The sequence below is a fragment of the Cyprinodon tularosa genome, unplaced genomic scaffold (genome assembly GCF_016077235.1).
Source record: "Cyprinodon tularosa strain WSP-4 unplaced genomic scaffold, ASM1607723v1 ctg486, whole genome shotgun sequence".
Classification (NCBI taxonomy): Eukaryota; Metazoa; Chordata; class Actinopteri; order Cyprinodontiformes; family Cyprinodontidae; genus Cyprinodon; species Cyprinodon tularosa.
In genome coordinates, this window is record NW_024039214.1 from 72,954 (window position 1) to 91,217 (window position 18,264).

The 18,264-nt window shown below is 39.5% G+C and overlaps 3 protein-coding genes across 3 annotated transcripts in view; 2 read left to right on the plus strand and 1 right to left on the minus strand.

Moving 5' to 3' along the window:
• Nucleotides 1-18,264, plus strand: part of LOC119794651 — a 181,985-nt gene that overhangs the window by 62,778 nt on the left and 100,943 nt on the right. The gene's annotated exons all lie outside the window — the stretch shown is intronic.
• LOC119794656 (claudin-34-like) lies at nt 2,741-5,246 on the plus strand. Its single transcript, XM_038302291.1, has 2 exons — nt 2,741-3,033; nt 4,069-5,246. Exon 2 carries the CDS (start codon nt 4,156-4,158, stop codon nt 4,894-4,896), a length of 741 nt encoding a protein of 246 aa, XP_038158219.1. The 5' UTR covers nt 2,741-3,033; nt 4,069-4,155; the 3' UTR covers nt 4,897-5,246.
• Nucleotides 11,166-16,540, minus strand: sumo1 (small ubiquitin like modifier 1). The gene is made up of 5 exons (XM_038302292.1): nt 16,425-16,540; nt 16,010-16,084; nt 11,813-11,890; nt 11,649-11,720; nt 11,166-11,549 (listed from the first exon to the last, which is right to left on the minus strand). Exons 1-5 carry the CDS (start codon nt 16,434-16,436, stop codon nt 11,481-11,483), a joined length of 306 nt encoding a protein of 101 aa, XP_038158220.1. The 5' UTR covers nt 16,437-16,540; the 3' UTR covers nt 11,166-11,480.

The window sequence follows — 18,264 nt, forward strand, 5'->3', positions numbered from 1 at the left end:
ATTTTAACATCTTTTTTCTCTCTACTTCTACGTCTCTTCTTTCAACAACAACGTTGTATCAGAGCTACGTTTACGTTTGCGTAGCCCTCAATATGGCCGCCACGTCCCACAATGCAACGCCGATCCCGAGCCCTATTGGCTAGAATCAGCTCGACTGCATCGAGCGTGGATGGCTTTGGTAAATTTGCAGTGACATTTTTCAGAGCTGAATTTTTTTGCAGATTAATTTTTTGTAGGCATATTTTTGCAGCTCAATTTTCACCAGATAAAAATTCAGTGTTTAAAATTCGGTGCTAAAAAATTTTAGTGATTAAAATTCGGTGAAAAAAGGCAGATTCCAATGCGGCTGTTTTTCTTCCATATTCCCTTTGCTGCTGCTGCTGCAACATTTGCTGATTTATCAGCAGCTGATTCTTATATTTAAAGTTCAATCTTTTAGTAATTTATTGTAATTTTTATTCTGTTTAATTTATTATCTTCCTGATTCTCTGGTTTATGTTTATCTGCCTCTGATCTGGGAGTGAATGGGTTTTAAACTGGGACTGATGGCCTGTCGTCCCAGTCAGCTGCAGCAGGTTTTCCCTCAGTTTCATCTGCCAGGCATGCAGTTTTCAGCTCAGCTTAGCGTTAAGAGGTGCTTCCTGTTTGCTCCTGAAAGGCATTAAAATGATCAACCTCAAATGTGCAGCAGAGTCTTTATTCATCTTCTGCAGTGAATATAGAACAGAAACACACAGAATTGTTCTTCGTCTAGAGGTTCTGTTGCAGGATGAGCTGAGGACTTTCCCCATCATCCTCTTTACTGGATCCAGTCAGCTGATCACACTGGACTGGAGATGCTCCCCATTTGAGCGGTTCTTTGTTCTGGAATTAGGGGGCCGACAAGGCTGGCTGTGGACAGCGAACGCATCGCCGCCTTGAAGAAACCCAGAATAAAAGGACGAAACGACGTCATACACTGCAAAAAAATAACAATCAAAGTAAGTCAATTTCTCTTAAAATATGTGTATTTTTCTTTATTAGAGCAAGATATAGAATCAAATGATTCTGTTTGGGTGCATGAAGGTGCAGCAACTCAGAAAGATGAGATGGAGCAAGACCATGGAGGGACTTAAAAACAAATAAAAGAACTATAAAATGAATCCTGAAATGTACAGGGAGCCAGTGTAATGAGGCTAAAACTGGGGTAATGTGCTCGTATTTATGAGTGCCAGATAAAAGACGTGCTGCAGCATTTTTGCAATCTCTGGAGATGAGCAATGTTGGAGGCACTAACCCCCAAAGAAAATGCGTCACAGTAATCCAGCAAGGCATGGATTACTGTCTCTAAAAGATCTCTGGAGAGAAAAAGAGATTATTTCATTTGAAGAACAGAAACATTCAAAGTCAAATACCCAGTGGCGCCTCCAGGACTGTTTCATAGGGGGGGGGCAGATGGACCACTGAAAATCTTGGGGTGGCCACTGTAACTAAAAGCCATATTTTCAGGGTTTGAATCTACTATTGTGGTAAACCTGTCTGAAGAAATCATAATGACTTAAACACCTACTCATATCTGATTATTGTCTGATTCTTTTATTTTACGTCACTGGCTGTGCAGAATGGGATGAAATGCTAATTTAATGGTACTACAATTACACTGGCTAGTGGGAGGGCCAGGTGGGTGGTTAGTGGGATGGCCAGTGGGCTGGCCAGGCATTGCACAGGTTGGCCGTGGCCACCCCCTGGTGGCACCACTGCAAATACACCTTTTTATTTATTTTGTCAATGACTTTTTTTTTTTCGTCAATTTGTTTTTTTCCAAGACAAAAATAAAAGCAAATCCAGTGACTTTCTCCTTAATGTGAGCCAATAATCAGAGGTGGGCTTTAACTACTTAAAGGTTTAACAGAACTTTTTTTACTTTTTAAAATGTTTGGCTGCTTAAACAGGATTGTTTTAAACCCAGTTAAATTTTATGTCCGGATGAATTTTTCTTTTTCGTACAAAAGCTAACCTGAACCCACCGAGACATTTGGAGGTCGAGCTAATAAACAGGAAGGAGGGAATATCGTAACTGGAGATTACGATATCCGAAGTGTTTCATTCGTTACATAATTTTTGTTTTAATGATTTAAAAAAACACATAACTTTCCATCTGTCTTTATTACATTGTTTTAAATATCAGATCTTTTTAGTTAACCTGCACTCAAGCAGCCTTTTTACTAAATACTTTTTTTCATCTTGAGTAATTTCTTAGATGGCTACTTCTAAATATTAAGTCAAAATATGATTAGGTAATATTTTTGCTACTCTACTCTACCTTAAGTTTCCAATGGAATCAGATGGTTTAACTTTAAAATAAGAAATAAAAACCTCCTTTATATTATATCAAGCAGATAATCTCTAATTATTTTATCATAAGAATAGAAATACTCGTTTTATTGGCTGATAACTTTTATCTGTTTAAATGAAGGAGAAAATCAAATCTCTGAGGACGTGTTTCCTTATTTTTGGGTCCGTTTCTGCAGGTGGTTGTTCCGTTGGGTTTAATCCGGACCAGATTAGTATTTTTAATCTAATGGTTACAGATTCCTGTCGTTCAGGATGCGGAGCGGCGGGGCAATAATGCAGTTAGACCGATTTCAAAGACGCTTAATGGCTGCGGCTTATGACTGATGTTTCTATGGAAAAAAAGGCGTGATTGTGCTGAACAGCTTTAGAAGGTGGAGTCATTGGACTCTGTACCCAAATACCCCCCCACCCACCGACAAAGTGGACGGGGGCCCAGCCCACAGCAACCACAGCTGGGAGGTAGATAGTCGTCAGGTAGATGCGCCCTGCAGCTGTAGCATCCTTCCATAAAGGATGCTGCTGTAGAACAAACCAGTGTCCTGCTGGGATTATGACGGTCTGCCTGTCGATCATTGACAGAGGAGCTGTGTTGACTTTGTTACAGCAGCAGCAGCAGGAGGAAGTGCTGCTGTGGGTAAAGGGAAGAAAACTGGTCCTGCTCATCACTCCCTCTCTGGCAGTGTGCTGACCGCCCCACAGGTACGTTACCTGACCCTCACTCTGAGCGTTTAAACCTTTTCTGTTAGTGAATTTAACTCGTTTCATTTTCTTTTTTTTAATAGACCATATTTTATTTGATTATATTTAAATAATGCCTATTTTTTTATCTCCTTATTCCGTCTTTTTCTTCATGTCCCCTTTTACTTTGCATCGGGTGGTTATATGATGAAGGGATTAGTTGTTTTTAGCCACATGGATCATAAACGGAGCAGCAGAGCTCCTCATAAAGCTTTACATTCAGGGTCATAAAACCGCTCCTATGGCTGAACTTTATCAGTTAGCTTCATGCATGATGGAACATTTTCATCTCTGGTTCCTCTTTATGGGACTTTAAGCCGTTTGTGTTTCTTTTGGGGTTTTTTTTGTGTTGTTTCTTTGTTTTTTTCATCACTTTCTATCCGTTTTTTGAGGGTTTGAATGTTTCTATGTATTTCATTAACCTCTCATTCTCCCAGGTTTTTCTTCTCTCTACGGCTCCTCCTGTTTACTTTCTGTGTGGGTGTGTAACATGGGTGTGGCTCCCTACCCTCGGAGCCATCTATCAGGGGGCGGCACACGTATTTGTTCTCCAGGGGTCACCAGAGGTCAACCACTCCTGTGGCCCTGCTCACATTTGCTCACTGCTTCTTTTTCTATGTCTGCTTCTGTCTCCTTGAACCCCAGTGGGCCTCAGCAGATGGCCGCTCACACTGAGCCTGGTTCTGCTGGAGGTTTCTTCCTGTTCAAAGGGAGTTTTTCCTCTCCACTGTCGCTACAAGCATGCTTAGTGTGAGGGATTGCTGAAGAGTCAATGAGTCGATGCAATCAGCTGGTTTTCCTTAGACAGAATGGACTGATCTGTTTAACTGTAAAGTGCCTTTAGATGACGTGTTGTGAATTGGCGCTATAGAAATAAACTGAATTGAAAATTGAATTAAGTTAATAGAGTATTTTCATCCCTTGCTTTCATTTCTAGAACCTTCTGAGGAAGCGTCTGTTTGCTCCTCATCTTGTTTGTGTTTCGTCGTCTCTCAGGGAGCTGCTGGTTGTTTCCACGGTGATGAAGCGGCGCCACCCCTGAGGAGTCGTCTCTTCCTCTCCCAGCAGGACTCTCCTGACTCCATGATCTATTTGGCTCACAGGTCCAACGTCCAGCTGCTGGCCCTCTGGCTGGCCCTGATTGGCTGGACGCTCGCCGCCGTGGCTCCGGGGATCGTCCAGTGGAGGGTGTGGGAGGTTCCCGACAGCGAGGTGGTGACCTCGGGCGAGGCGTGGGTGGGGGTCTGGAGGGCCTGCTTCCACAGCCACACCGACGTCAGCGAGGGGTTCAGGTCCATGTACTGCAGGTCCATCAGCCTGATGGAGAGCTTCACTCCTCCGGAGATCGCTGCGGCTCAGGTCCTCACGCTCCTGTCCCTGCTGGTGGGGCTGGGGGGGAACGCTTTCGGGCTTTACGCCATGAGGAACGCCTATTTCAGGGTGGGGGAGCTTTCCCTGATAGTGAGGGGCTTCCTCGCCACCGGGATGCTGGTCCTGCTGGCCGCGGCGCTGTCGCTGGTTCCGCTCCTTTGGAACCTGACCTCTGTCGTCACCAACCAGTCCATCGCCTTCCCCCCAGAGTTCAAGCTGCCCGCGGCGCCCAGATCTCAGCGCGTCGGCTGTGGGATCAGCGTGGGGCTGCTGGGCTCCGCCCTGATGGTGCTGTCGGGGATGTTTTTCTGTTCCTACGGGTTCTGCCAGAGGTCCAAACCCAGGATGGGTCGCCGTGAGCGGAAGGAGAACGGCTCAGAAAGCCAGGAGGCGGTGACCTTCGAAGGGAAGGATAACCCAGCCTTCCAGCCTCATGAGCTCCTGGGAACATAAGGAGCCTGATAGAGACCAACCAGAATGGCCGCCAGCTGGCGCCACCCTGAGGATGGAGGTGGAACTCCGTCTAAGCGAAGCTTCATTTGGCACTAAAACATCCGGACATCCTGAACAGAAAAGCTTCTCTAATTTAAAGATGGTCGTTTTCTGGTTCAGAGGAATGTAGATCTTCTCTCTAGATTCTTTTAAATTTCTTCCAGCGTCGCTTCTTTCACAGTTTGTCAAGTTAAACCCAGAAACATTCTCCTGCCTTCCAGGAAGGATGGAGGGCTGTAATGTTAGCAATCTGAAAAGTGTGGTGTACCTTTACTGTGTGGCCCCTAAATAAAACGTATCAGCTGATTCAATCCGAGTCCAACTGAATCTGTTTTCTAACGGCCTCAGAGGCGTTTAGAGAATTTAAAAAGTCAGAGTTCTGCTAAAAAATGCAAATGCGTCATTAAATACTCATACGTAGGGGGCGACATTTGGAGAGTTAAACAGTGGAAAAATTAGGAGCAATATTTCTGGTTATTTAGCGTGTTTAAGAGAAAAATAAGGGGGTTTTTTTTTCCTAGTAATTTTTTCACTTTCATTCATTCATTTATAAAAATCTCAATTTGTTTAATAAATATTTAGTTTAATTTGAAGCTAAATGTATTTATTTAACATACTAAATATTTATTTTGATAAAGATTTATTTTTGAGCTAAATATTTAACAAACTAAATATTTAATCTGCAACCTAAATATTTAGTTACCGGGTAAATATACCGTCTCGTATCCTCATATTTAGTAAAACAAAACACATCAAAGTCCCCTTTTTATTAACCAAACTTTTATCACAATGATCAGTCTAATTTAAATCAAATGAACCGATTAACACGCTCACCCTAACACAGGGCATAAGTTCAATAAGTTCTAATAACGAACTTCTTGTCAGTTTTCAAAGCGCTGCGCTCTGCTGCTCACCTATACGCTAACAGCTGTTTCTGCGCGCAGCATGCTCCCGCATATGGAAGCAAATCGCTACCATATTTCAAATGAAAAAGCATTTCCAGAAATGCTTTTTCATTTTAAGAATGTGGCTGCATTGTTTGACTCATAAATGAAATTAGTAATCAATCCTCCTATTTGCATTTTCTTCTTTGAGATTGCACATTTTCTGCCATAATCAAAGAGAAAACACAGCGGACATTGCTTTTTCGTTTTCATGGTCTGCCTTTAAAGTACTGTCCACAACTCGAAGACGAAAAAGCATTCAGAGCGGCGGGGGCAGCAGAGTGACGTCAGCAGCAGCTCTTCCTCAGGTCCTTGCTGGCCGGGCTACCCATCTTGTTCGGTAGGGGGCGCTGTGCATGTCTGCACTGCAGAAATATGGTAACGATTTGCTTCCATACCCGGGCTCTTTTTACCGTAATAACAGTCTACATGCAACATTGTCTCCCTCATTCACAGAACGGTCATTTCCGGGGACAGCTTTAGCCGGTGTAGGTACCAGATTGACTCGGGGGCCTGCGCCTTTTGATGACATCACAATACATAATTGTTTTAACGTTTGCACAATTGCGCAAAACATTTTGATTGGTCTGGACAGCTTACTAAAGTAATTATAGTGGGGTGTAGGTTTTATTCGAAAGCGGGATTGCGGTTTGTAAACGGACAATTTTACGAAGAAATTCTCCATGGTCCCTGCGCCTTCCGATGACATCACCGAATTCGCCATGGGCTTTGCGCCTCCCGATGACGTCACATTATGGCAACGCCACTCAAACAAACTACATTGCGCCCGCGGTCTCTATTTATTCTCATTACAAATGCAGACCGCGGGCTCAATGTAGTTTGTTTGAGTGGCGTTGCCTTATCGTTACGAGTGGCGTTGCCATATAGTGACGGGCGGAGTTGCCATATTATGACGTCATCAAAAGGCGCAGGCCCCCCGAGTCAATCTGGCAGCCCGAGTCAATCTGGTACCTACACCGGGGACAGGTGGTCCAAAATGGGGACTGTCCCCTGAAATTGGGGGGCGTCTGGTCACCGTATTCCAGCCTCATTTTCCTCAATATAAACATTGAAGCTAAAGTTAGCTTAGCTCCTACGATACTTTGACCAGACGTCCCGATTTCCAGGGTACGGTCCCCGTTTGGACCACATGTCTCCAGTGTCCCTGGCTAACAGCTGTTAGCTAGCTGTTGGAATAATTTCACATTTAAATTAAAGTTTGAATTCTTAATATGACCGAGGAGGGACTTCCTGTAAGGTAGCCAATCACAGGTGGATTATTCTTCCTCCGGCTGGTTCCACCATCATAGTTGGCATGGAAACGGATCCACAGGTGAGTAGCAGAGAAGCTAAGCATACATTAATGCGGGGTTTGGTGGTATAGAAACTAAACGCATTAGAAAATGTTCGGCTGTTGGATTGAACAGAGGCTATAGAGCAGCGGACGGCAATTCCAGTTCCTGAGGGCCGCTATCCTGCAACTAGATGTTCCTTTGGTTCAACAAAACCTGAATCAAGTAATTAGATGATTGAGAGGAGTCTGGAGGAACCAACTGCATCCTGATGAGGTAATTCAGCTGTTTGATTCAGGTGTTCTGAAGGTTGCAGGATACTGGCCCCCAGGAACCAGAATTGTCCGGCTCTAGAATCTAATCCGGCTTTTGTCCTCCATATTGGCAGAGGTGTCAAAAGTTCAAAGTGGTTTAGCGTTTTTTTTTCTTTCCGCATTATGTTCTGAATAATATTTGAAAAAAAGATGAATCGGGAAACGATATAGGGTGGTGACCTCACCAGTCAATCATCAGATGGAAATGGAAAAAGTGCAAAAATATTTTTTTTGAAGAATGTTTAGTGGTCAACAAAATGCTTCAGTGTTATTCTATGGTTCAATAGCGGAGTTAAAGAATTTGGCGCATGTGGAGATTTCTGGAGACACTGTGACACCAAAAGTTCGAAGCCCCACAGCTCTGCAACCGTTGCAGCTAGACGTCTGAGATTTTCTACATTTGTGGTTGAAATGATGTAGAACAAATTTAATACAATGAGACCTGCCTTTTCTCAAGCATGTCTTTATTATTGCTGTTCAAACTAGACCTATCATTTTTGAGAGGGAAAAACAACTTTGAGTCATGTTTGAACTAATGTAGCTTGATCTGTGTTTTACTCACCGCATTCTTATATATGATATATATATTCGTTGTGACTTTATTCTCGTAATTTTATTCTCATAAATTTATTACTTTATTCTAGTAATTGTACTAATTTATTCTTGTAATTTTACGACTTTATTCTCGTTGTGACATTATTCTCGAAATAGAAGAAAAAAAGAAATCTTTAGCCTGGCCCTAATATTCCTTCGTAACATTTAACATTGAATCATCTTGAAAAACGATTTATTTTGATGTGTAGAGAGCAACAAATTGAGGCAACGCAGAGTCCAACTACAAAGAAATTAATTGTCTGGATGTAACTAATTTATTCTCGTAATTTTATTCTCATAAATGTATTACTTTATTCTAGTAATTGTACTAATTTATTCTTTTAATTTTACGACTCTGTTCTCGTAATTTTACGATTTTATTCTTGTAATTGTATGACTATTCTCGTAATTTTATGAATATTGTCCTAATTTTTTGACTTTATTCTCGTTGCGAATTTATTCTCGAAACAGAAAAAAAAGAAGAAATCTCTAGCCTGGCCCTAATATTCCTTCATAACATTTAACATTGACTCATCTTGAAAATCTATTTATTTTGATATGTAGAGAGCTACAAGTTGAGGCAACGCCGAGTCCAACTACAAAGAAATTATCTGGATGTAACTAATTATTTTGGAGTTTTTTTTAGCAGTTTTTTTTTTTTTTTTAACATATATATGCCGACAGACCATAACAAATATGAGTTTAAATGATCAAAACTAACAAGTCTGCTTTTAAAATGTAAGGAGTAAAAAATGTTATCAAAAAAATAATGACCTCAGTAAAGTATAGAGAAGATTTTTACTTAAAGTAATCAAGTATTTGTACTTTTTTTACCTGACTCCACACCATATTGGTGTCTTAAAAGATGTTTTTTTTTTTTTTATTCCATCCGTTTTAATTGTCTCTCTAATGTGAAAAACTTCAAATATCCTTTAATTGTTGCTTCGATACAAAATGCTGACAAAATAAAAACAAAAAACGATCTGCATTTTATAGATATTTTATTGTAAAACAAAAGTAAAACCAGCTGAATTCCAGATATTTCGAACCATCTGCCTCGGCGTTCCTTTAACGATGGAGCCCTCCACCTGAGCGGCGTTGCCCGGAGCAGCTCCTCCGAGCCGCCATGAGGCGTCCAGGTGGAGGGACACGGATCGGGCTGAGGAGAGGCTGGATCTGTGTGGCAGTAGAGAGCTTCTCCCAGGCTGCTCAGCTTCTCCTGTGCTAACACCCCCCCACCCCCACCCCCACCCAAGCAGCTGAATATTCAGTTTAAGCAACTTACATTTGAAATAATGTGATTTTAAAAAGATGAGAATCAGTCTGCATCCTGTCCTGATTACAGAAAGGAAGCCTCAGGTATAAATTAGAGACGACACGGAGATCAGAACCTCGCCCATAAACAAACATGGCTTCAGATTAAACCGCTCAGAGTGAGACGTCCCTGTAAACAAAGAGTTTAAACGATGTGGAAACTTCCTAAAAAAGAAAAACTTCATCTGAACCACTGATCTCTGTTTATTCACTGGACTGGAAGAATGGTTTTACTCAGCAAAGCTGGGGTGAAAGGAAGGCTGGGGGTGATAAAAGATGGCCAGAGAAAGATATATTAACCTAATGGGGAATGTTGATGTACTGAAGTTGTTTTCCTCCAAATGTTCGTCTGTGAGGAAGTTCTTTATGCAGGGGGTGGGATAGTTCCAGGGCAGAGTTCGTGTTTGTTGGGATTGGAGCAGTGTACATATGTGGACTGAGCTTTTCTGTCCGTCTGCGGACAGAAAAGAAATTTGAACCTTTTCTTAACAGTTTCTCCACAACTTTACACGCCCATCCACCATGTTGGTACTCCCCACTCCCACAGAGACACGCAGTAAAAATGTCTTCCTGTGAAGCATTTTCCTGCAAAAACAAGCAGTCTGCTGGCTGTGGGAAGTTTTTTTACAGGTGCATGCATACTATATTTGTATAGTTTTTTTATTTTTTTATTATAAGATTCTTGCTGTAAATAAGAGCAAAATATGAACTTGGTGTTGCCTTTTGTATCTATGCTTCTTTTTCTATGTCTGCTTCTGTCTCCTTGAACCCCAGTGGGCCTCAGCAGATGGCCGCTCACACTGAGCCTGGTTCTGCTGGAGGTTTCTTCCTGTTCAAAGGGAGTTTTTCCTCTCCACTGTCGCTACAAGCATGCTTAGTGTGAGGGATTGCTGAAGAGTCCTTTTCCTTAGATTGATCTGGTGAACTGGAAAGTGCCTTGAGATGACATGACGTGAATTGGAGCAATGGAAGTAAACTGAATTGAAATTTAATTGAATGTTTCCTGTTATTTTACCAATTTATGTGATTTTGTTAGTGTAGAAACTGAAGCTCTGACTTATTAAATGAGTTCATCAATATAGGCTAATGCACAGACGCAGCATTAAAGTATCTGGCATCATGCATGCAGTATTTGCAAATAGAAAACTACTATAGTATTTAACAGACATGTACTTCTAAATCAGTCTTGATGTAAAATCCTGTTAGATCTAATTACCATAAAAATGTGATCATCATCATTGTTTGATGCAGTTGTGCACAAATTGTTTACATTGCCAACAGTCTAAGTAGGGAGTACCAATATGGCGGCCAGTGGCTTCACTTCAACCCGTACTACCAACTGACAATCAGCAATCCAGTGAATAAATAGAGATCAGTGGATCTGAACCAGGAGGGCAAAAAAAGAACTGTTATTGTCCAACAGCGCCCTCTGGAGACCAATCAGTTTACTGCAGGAGGAGCCTGAGGGAAGGTGATGTGGTTAGTATGGCTCCCCCTGGTGGACGAGAAAGGAACCACAGCAGGAACTGATCAAAGATGTGGAAAATCTAGTTTTAGTTGATGGGATCAAAGCCTCCTACAAAATGAAAGCAGCCGGGAGCTGATTTAGTTCTAACGCAGCAGAGAAGCTTCAGTTTCTGTCATTTTCTTCCTTAGGCTCCATTTTCGTTTTCTCAGGATCGTCTAAAATGACTTTAACATCAAACCAGGAAAATAAAACAAGGAAACGTCCAGACTCCTCACATTAGATTCACTTTGGAACCGGAAACAGATTCAGTATTTTAGCTTTAGGGCTCATGATTTTATTACAATAAACATTTTCTTTTAATAGTAAAAGTGTTTTGGATAAAACAGCAGAAGCTTCTAGATATGAATAGAAAAAAAAAACCCGGCATCCCGTGTTCCGTGGTGAAAAGGTGAGCGTCCTCGTCCGTCCCACCTCGTTCTCTCCCAGCGCATGGAAGCTCGGTTTGAGTCCGTTTGGATCCAGATGGTTTGAAAATGAACAAAAACGACAAACATACAAAATAAAATAGAAAAAAAAAAAAGATTGAGGCGAGAAAAAAAAAAAAAAAAAAGAAGGAGGTTTAATGGTTCTGAAATCCACCGGTCTGTTCTTGGTACACCTCGATGACGTCTTCGTCCTCCATCCCCAGCTGCAGAGGAGACAGACGGACAGAAAGACCATTTAAGGAAAACTTCCTGATCCCCCCCCCATGGCGGGACGGAACGAGCCGAAGCGGAGCGGCGTTTACCTCTTTGGGAGTCTGGTTGTCTGCGATTCTCTGTCCCTCGAAGAGAAACCGTAACGTGCTCGCGGGAACGCCCTGCAGGACACCCATACAACACAGCAGGGGGTCAGAGGTCAAGCTGACAGCATTTCCAAGCCCCTCCCCCCATCCTCTCTATTCTCTCTCACCTGTCTCTGGCTGTAGGACTCCTTCAGCTTCTTTAGATGCGTCGTCATTTTCACCTTGAAGTGGATTTCGCTGCTGTCCTGCAGAGGAGAAGCACAGCAGGCCTTAGAGCTAAAGATCCCGTCCTACTGGACGCCAAACATCCAACCGAAGCTCATCCTGTTATCCTCCCCCAGCAGGGTGTCACAGGTATGAAGCAGATATTTTAGATTTATGCCCAATATTGAAGCGTGGTCTAAGCGCTGTTATTCCACGCCACAACACCAGAGGGCCAATCAGGAACTAGCTGTGGGTCTAGATACGGCCGAGGCGGTGAGGACGTGGGAAAAAGCAAGGAGCAAGTTTGTGTGACATATATACACATGTCAAACTCTGATCGCGCTACAAACCAAATATCGCCATTAATCTATTCTCTACATCGGGTAGGGAGTTGAATCTATGCTGAAGATGACTTTCACTTTATTGTGACGTATTTTCCAGCAGGTAACTTAGCCTGAAACCAAGATCCAGTTTGTTCTGTTATATTCAACTGGTGAAACAATCATCTGATGGTGATAATGTTCACACTTAACCCTTTAAAGCCCGATTCAAGAATAAAACAAAACAGAAAATAACTTTTTTTTGGTTTGAATTCCTTATTTGGCCTTTTAACAAAATATGTAAAAATAAAAACAGAAATACATTTTTGATATTAATAATTTATTACTATGCGATAAGTCAAGATTATTTTTTGTGTAGTCTTCTACTGGCTGTTATCAGGTATATCTGATTGTGTACAATAGGATTTTGAGCAAAGTTTTTATCATTAAATTATGCAAAAGGTGTCAGACGCAAAACATTTCAGAAACCGTATGTATCGATACATTTGGCATTATAGGGTTAACACTCTGCGACCTCCAGAACATGTTAGCTTTGCATCGACACACTACCAATGTAAACAACCCTCTTTAATACGAATCTAGGATAAAATAGTGAAGTTTTTCCCTTTTTGGACATTACCCAGCAGCCCTTGCTGCTACTCCAGCCTCACAGGACATTACAATGACTGGTGGAGAAAGAAAGGAGAAATAGCGTGGACTGACACAGAGGTTCATTATCACCTATTATGTGGGATTACAGTTCAGAAATCAAGCTCATCTGAATGAAAAGTTATTAAACACAAAAATATTATTTATTTTCATCATCAGTTCTCACTGTGGAAAAACTTTCTCAATCAGTTTGTGATGAACTGTGGAATCAGAGGATGAGTCCCTGGTCTAATGCGCCAACTGGCTGGAGAAACCTGTTCAAAGAATACTCGTACACAAATATATATATATATATATATATATATATATGTATTAGGGATGGAACGGTTCACAAAATCCACGGTTCGGTTCACGGTTTCGTGGTCACGGTTTTTGGTTTGGTTCAGTATATGTTGATTGTTAGCCTGACATGTTGGTCGTGTTGCTGTTAGCATAAACAAAACGTGTTGCACAATGCTTGCACACTGTTTTTATCCCCAACTTTCTTCCCGCCGTCATCGTAGGTCACTCTAAATGCAAAGTGGTCCCATACAGCAGACCTATAAAGTGCTGCTGGCGCGTCTTCCAACTCCTGTTCTTTCCCACTCGCCAGTCCGACACAATTCTCCACAACAACTGATTTTTTTCCCTGCTACACCCGGCTACGCTGCTTCGCTTCTTCTTCTTCTTGTTTACTACTACTGGTGGCTTTGGTCGCAGTACCGCCACCTTCTGCTCTGGAGTGTAAACGCTTCGCCTATGAGAAAAAGGAGCAGCGCATGAACCGAACGCAACACACGCGAACCGAACCGAGACAGTCGAACCGAACGGTTCAGACGGTTTTCATAAACTGTTCCATCCCTTATATATATATATATATATATATATATATATATATATATATATATATATATATATATATATATATATATATATATACTTCTTTCAGGGTTCCTACTACATAAGTTCAGCTCAATTCAAGACTTTTTAAGACTTTTTTGTTCCTTGAAAAAAAACTATTGTGAAACAATTTCACAATAACCAAAAGTAAACGTTGCTGCCACACAAATTTATCCTGATGCTTATTTTAACATAAACCATTACTTTCTGGCCCAGTAGAAATGTTTACAATTTTGAAAAACTTTCCATATAGAAAGAAAGCTAAAAAATAAACAACACACAAATAACAGAAATATTTTAACAACTAATAAATAGAATTCGCAAACTTTGTTATGATCCCGACTCAAAGTCTATAATAGCTCTGCTTTCATTGTAGGCGAAACCACCAACCATTATGGGAGATGAAGCGGAGGCCTTTCAGAGACAAGGGAGGAACAGAACTGAGGAACTGCTATTTCTCTGGAATTCACTTTCCACATGTCTGACTCCACAGCTTAGACTCCAAATACGCCATATAAATGACCCGGCAGTTTTTAGCCGTGCAGAAAACTATTTTTTTATTTCACTGATTTTACAATTCCACACGTTTTCCATTTAAAAAAAAAGTTATTGGCCCCAAGATCTGTTTGCAACGTCGTTTATCATTGTTCTGCTGTCAGGATGGAACTAATAAAGCTTCCAGCTCAGCCGCTCAGTAAATGTAAAAAAAATGATCGTGATTTATTTTCATTTTTGATCTGAATTAGAGCTGGGCGATAATTCAATAACGATATATATCGATCGATAGACATGTGGCGCAATAGAAACGCAGTTTTCCTTCCTTCTCATTGTAGCCTAGCATGTAGGTTTATGCTAGTCACTGCTTCCTCCCAACCAATCACAATCGTGGACCCAGGCATGCCGTCACCAAGCGCCGCCCTCTCAAACCACAACACAGAGCACATGAAGATGTCGCAGCAAGGAGAGGCGGAGGAAATTGTTCCAAAGAAGGGTTTTTGTAGTTCGGCAGTATTTCGGTCATGGCAAGTCGGACCAAAAACAAACCACAGTCATCTGGAAAATGTGTCGGGAACCAGTGAAAACCAAGTCTGATAACGAAACCAACTTTTTTTATCATCTCAGCCGCAGGAGTGTCACTTTTCTGGTCACTATAGTTTATTCTTTGTCAGTATTTAATAACATAACTCAGGTCTCTTAAGTTATTTTTCTTTAAAACAATTCTGTTATGGTTAAAAAAGTTGGTTAAATAAAGATTTAATTGGAAGTCTGTGTTTGTGTTTTTTATTAAAATTAACTCATTTAGCAATATCATAAAAAGTCCAGGCAGAGCTGCACATAAAATATGGTTTCAAATCTTTCCAATAATTATCGATATCGACCAATATGCATTTTTTTTTTTATCGATAAGCTTTTTTTTCTATATTGTCCAGCCTATATCGTCTGAATCACAAAAATAAAATCCTATTTATGACTCGGTGACAATTTTAAGACCTATGAAAGACTGACTGAAGACATTTTAAACCAATTAAGGCCTTATTTTTTATGCCTTTTAAGACTTTTTCAGGATCTGCAGGAAAACCGTCTTTAATCCAGATCAACAAACTCCTGTCTAATAAAACCAATGCTTGTTTTCTCTGCAACATCATAAAAATCTGACAATAATAAATTAATTTAACTGCCAGGTTAAAGATAAAATATCTGATGTGACACATGAGGACCCGCTCTATTAGCACAAGAAAAATCCTGTCCATAATAAAGAGATTAAAGGGAAATAATTTAAAGATTTTAACTATATTTACATTTAAAAAGGCTGAATGCTCTTTGCTGCAAATTAAGGTTGAAAACATCCTGTCTAATTAGAAAGAGTTCATATAATATATTCAAAATACATTTTGGATAAAATATTTAGTTCAAAATTCATTTTTAATCTGGAAATTTATACAAAATTTGATTTTCTCTAAATCAGGATGCCTGAATTTCCCTTTTATTTTTTGCTGTTGCAGAAAAACAGCAATAAAGAGCGCATATGGAGATGGTTTGGTGAAAAAACTCCTGATTAAAGGATTATTATCAATCAATTACCTAAAAAAAGATCAAATATTGATCGATAAAAGTCATTTATTGTGATTTAGGCTCAAATATTTTCCTGTTTTTTAATGAAAATTCAAACAAAAAGCTGCTTTTCATGATGAAAATAGCTTTTAGAGCCATTTTTCTCTTTGTTGACATAGAAAATAGATGAAATAAATAAATTAGAGCCCATTGTGCTGCTAGTAAATGTGATGAACCTACCTGACCAATCACTTTTAGTTTGATATACTCTCCATCCTTCTTGTCTCCTCCATCCTGACTGGACGGTTTGGTCTCCTGGAAAATAAACAAACCTGTTAGCTTCAACAGCCGCAGACAGACAGACAGACAGACAGGCGGACAGACAGGGGGACATCTGTCCTCCGGTGGTTCCAACATCAAACCGGAGAGAAATATCACTGCCCACGGACTGGGGGCCACTGGGGGCCCCGGCTTTAGCTGGAACTAAAACCGAACCAGGACCGGAGGGCTGTTTGGGCCCTGAAGCAGCATCGGCTAGCAGTTAGCATGTTAGATAACCCGACAGGATGGACCAAGAAAAACACGCGCTCAACAGCCGCTTCCGGTTCCAGCGAGAGAATAAAAACCCAATAATGACCAGAGGATCGAGTCTCACCGTGTCTGACATGTCCGGGATTATCTCCGCCCTGATCAAATCTGACAATAGATGAAGCGTTAGCTCCCAAGCGGAGGATGTTGTGAGAATTCCACACAACCGGAAGTGACGCAAAACTACACTTTCAAAATAAAAGAAGGCTCTCCTACAAGCTCATTTTTAACTAGAAACAAAATCCATTATATATCTATATAAATGGTGATAAAAATCTCACATGGAGAGGGTTTTGTGAACTTTTTAGACTTTTAAATCTTTTAGGTTTTCATTCTGGAAAAATCTTCTCAAAATTTGATTTTCTTTAAATTAGGAGGCCTGAATTTCCTTTTTATTTTTTGTAGTTGTAAAAAACGGTAATAAAGAGCTCATATAGAGAGGGTTTGTGACGTTTTTAGACTTTTAAATCATTAACAATGCATTCAAAAATAATTTTGTATGAAAATAATAGGTTCAAGATCCATCTTCAATTTAGAAAATTTATACAAAATTTGATGTTCTCTAAATTAGGAGGCCTGAATTTGCTTTTTGTTTTTTTTTTAGTTGTAAAAAAACGGTAATAAAGAGCTCATATAGAGAGGGTTTGTGACGTTTTTAGACTTTTAAATCGTTAATAATGCATTCTAAAAAAGTTTGTATAAAAATAATAGGTTCAAAATCCATCTTCGATTTTGAAAATTTATACAAAATTTGGTTTTCTCTAAATCAGGAGGCCTGAATTTCCTTTTTGTTTTTTGTAGTTGTAAAAAAGACTGTAATAAAGAGCTCATATAGAGAGGCTTTGTGACGTTTTTAGACTTTTAAATCATTAATAATGCATTAAAAAATAATTTTGTATGAAAATAATGGGTTCAAAATCCATCTTCAATTTAGAAAATTTATACAAAATTTGATTTTCTCTAAATTAGGAGGCCTGAATTTCCTTTTTATTTTTTGTAGTTGTAAAAAACGGTAATAAAGAGCTAATATGGAGAGGGTTTGTGACGTTTTTAGACTTTTAAATCGTTAAAAATGCATTCAAAATAAAATTTGTATAAAAATAATAGGTTCAAAATCCATCTTCAATTTAGAAAATTTATACAAAATTTGGTTTTCTCTAAATCAAGAGGTCTGAATTTCCTTTTTGTTTTTTGTAGTTGTAAAAAAAGACTGTAATAAAGAGCTAACATAAAGAGTGTTTTGTGAACATTTTAGACTTTTAAATCGTTAATAATGCATTCAAAATAAAATTTTTATAAAAATAATAGGTTCAAAATTCATCTTCAATTTAGAAAATGTATACAAAATTAGTTTTTCTTTAAATTAGGAAGCCTGAATTTGCTTTTTGTTTTTTTTAGTTGTAAAAAACGGTAATAAAGAGCTCATATGAAGAGGGTTTGTGACGTTTTTAGACTTTTAAATCATTAATAATGCATTCAAAATAAATTTTGTATAAAATAATACGTTCAAAATCCATCTTCAATTTAGAAAATTTATACAAAATTTGATGTTCTCTTTATTATGTGGCCTGAATTTGTTTTTTGTAGTTGAAAAAAAACGGTAATAAAGAGCTAACATGAAATGGGTTTTGTGAACGTTTTAGAATTTAAAATAGCTAATAATGCATTAAAAATTATTTTTGGATAAAACAATTGGTTGAAATTCATCTTCAATCTGGAACTTTATGCCAAATTAATTTTTTTCACTAAATCAGGAGGTCTGGATTTACTTTTATTTTTTAAAACGACCTAACTTTCACAAACAGATGCTTTTATCTTGGTCATTCTTTGACAAGCATAAGTTCCTCCACATAGATACTATATACGGAAACAACCAAAATATGTTATATAAAAACAAACATGTCAGT

Bases quoted from the DNA above. Each gene is read 5' to 3' on its own strand.
- LOC119794656 (XM_038302291.1), top strand. From the start codon at position 4,156: ATGATCTATTTGGCTCACAGGTCCAACGTCCAGCTGCTGGCCCTCTGG.
- sumo1 (XM_038302292.1), bottom strand. The intron at 11,891-16,009 runs GTAGGTTCATCA...TCTCCTCTGCAG, and splicing joins AACTAAAAGTGATTGGTCAG to GACAGCAGCGAAATCCACTT. The intron at 11,721-11,812 runs GTGAGAGAGAAT...GGTGTCCTGCAG, and splicing joins AGTCCTACAGCCAGAGACAG to GGCGTTCCCGCGAGCACGTT.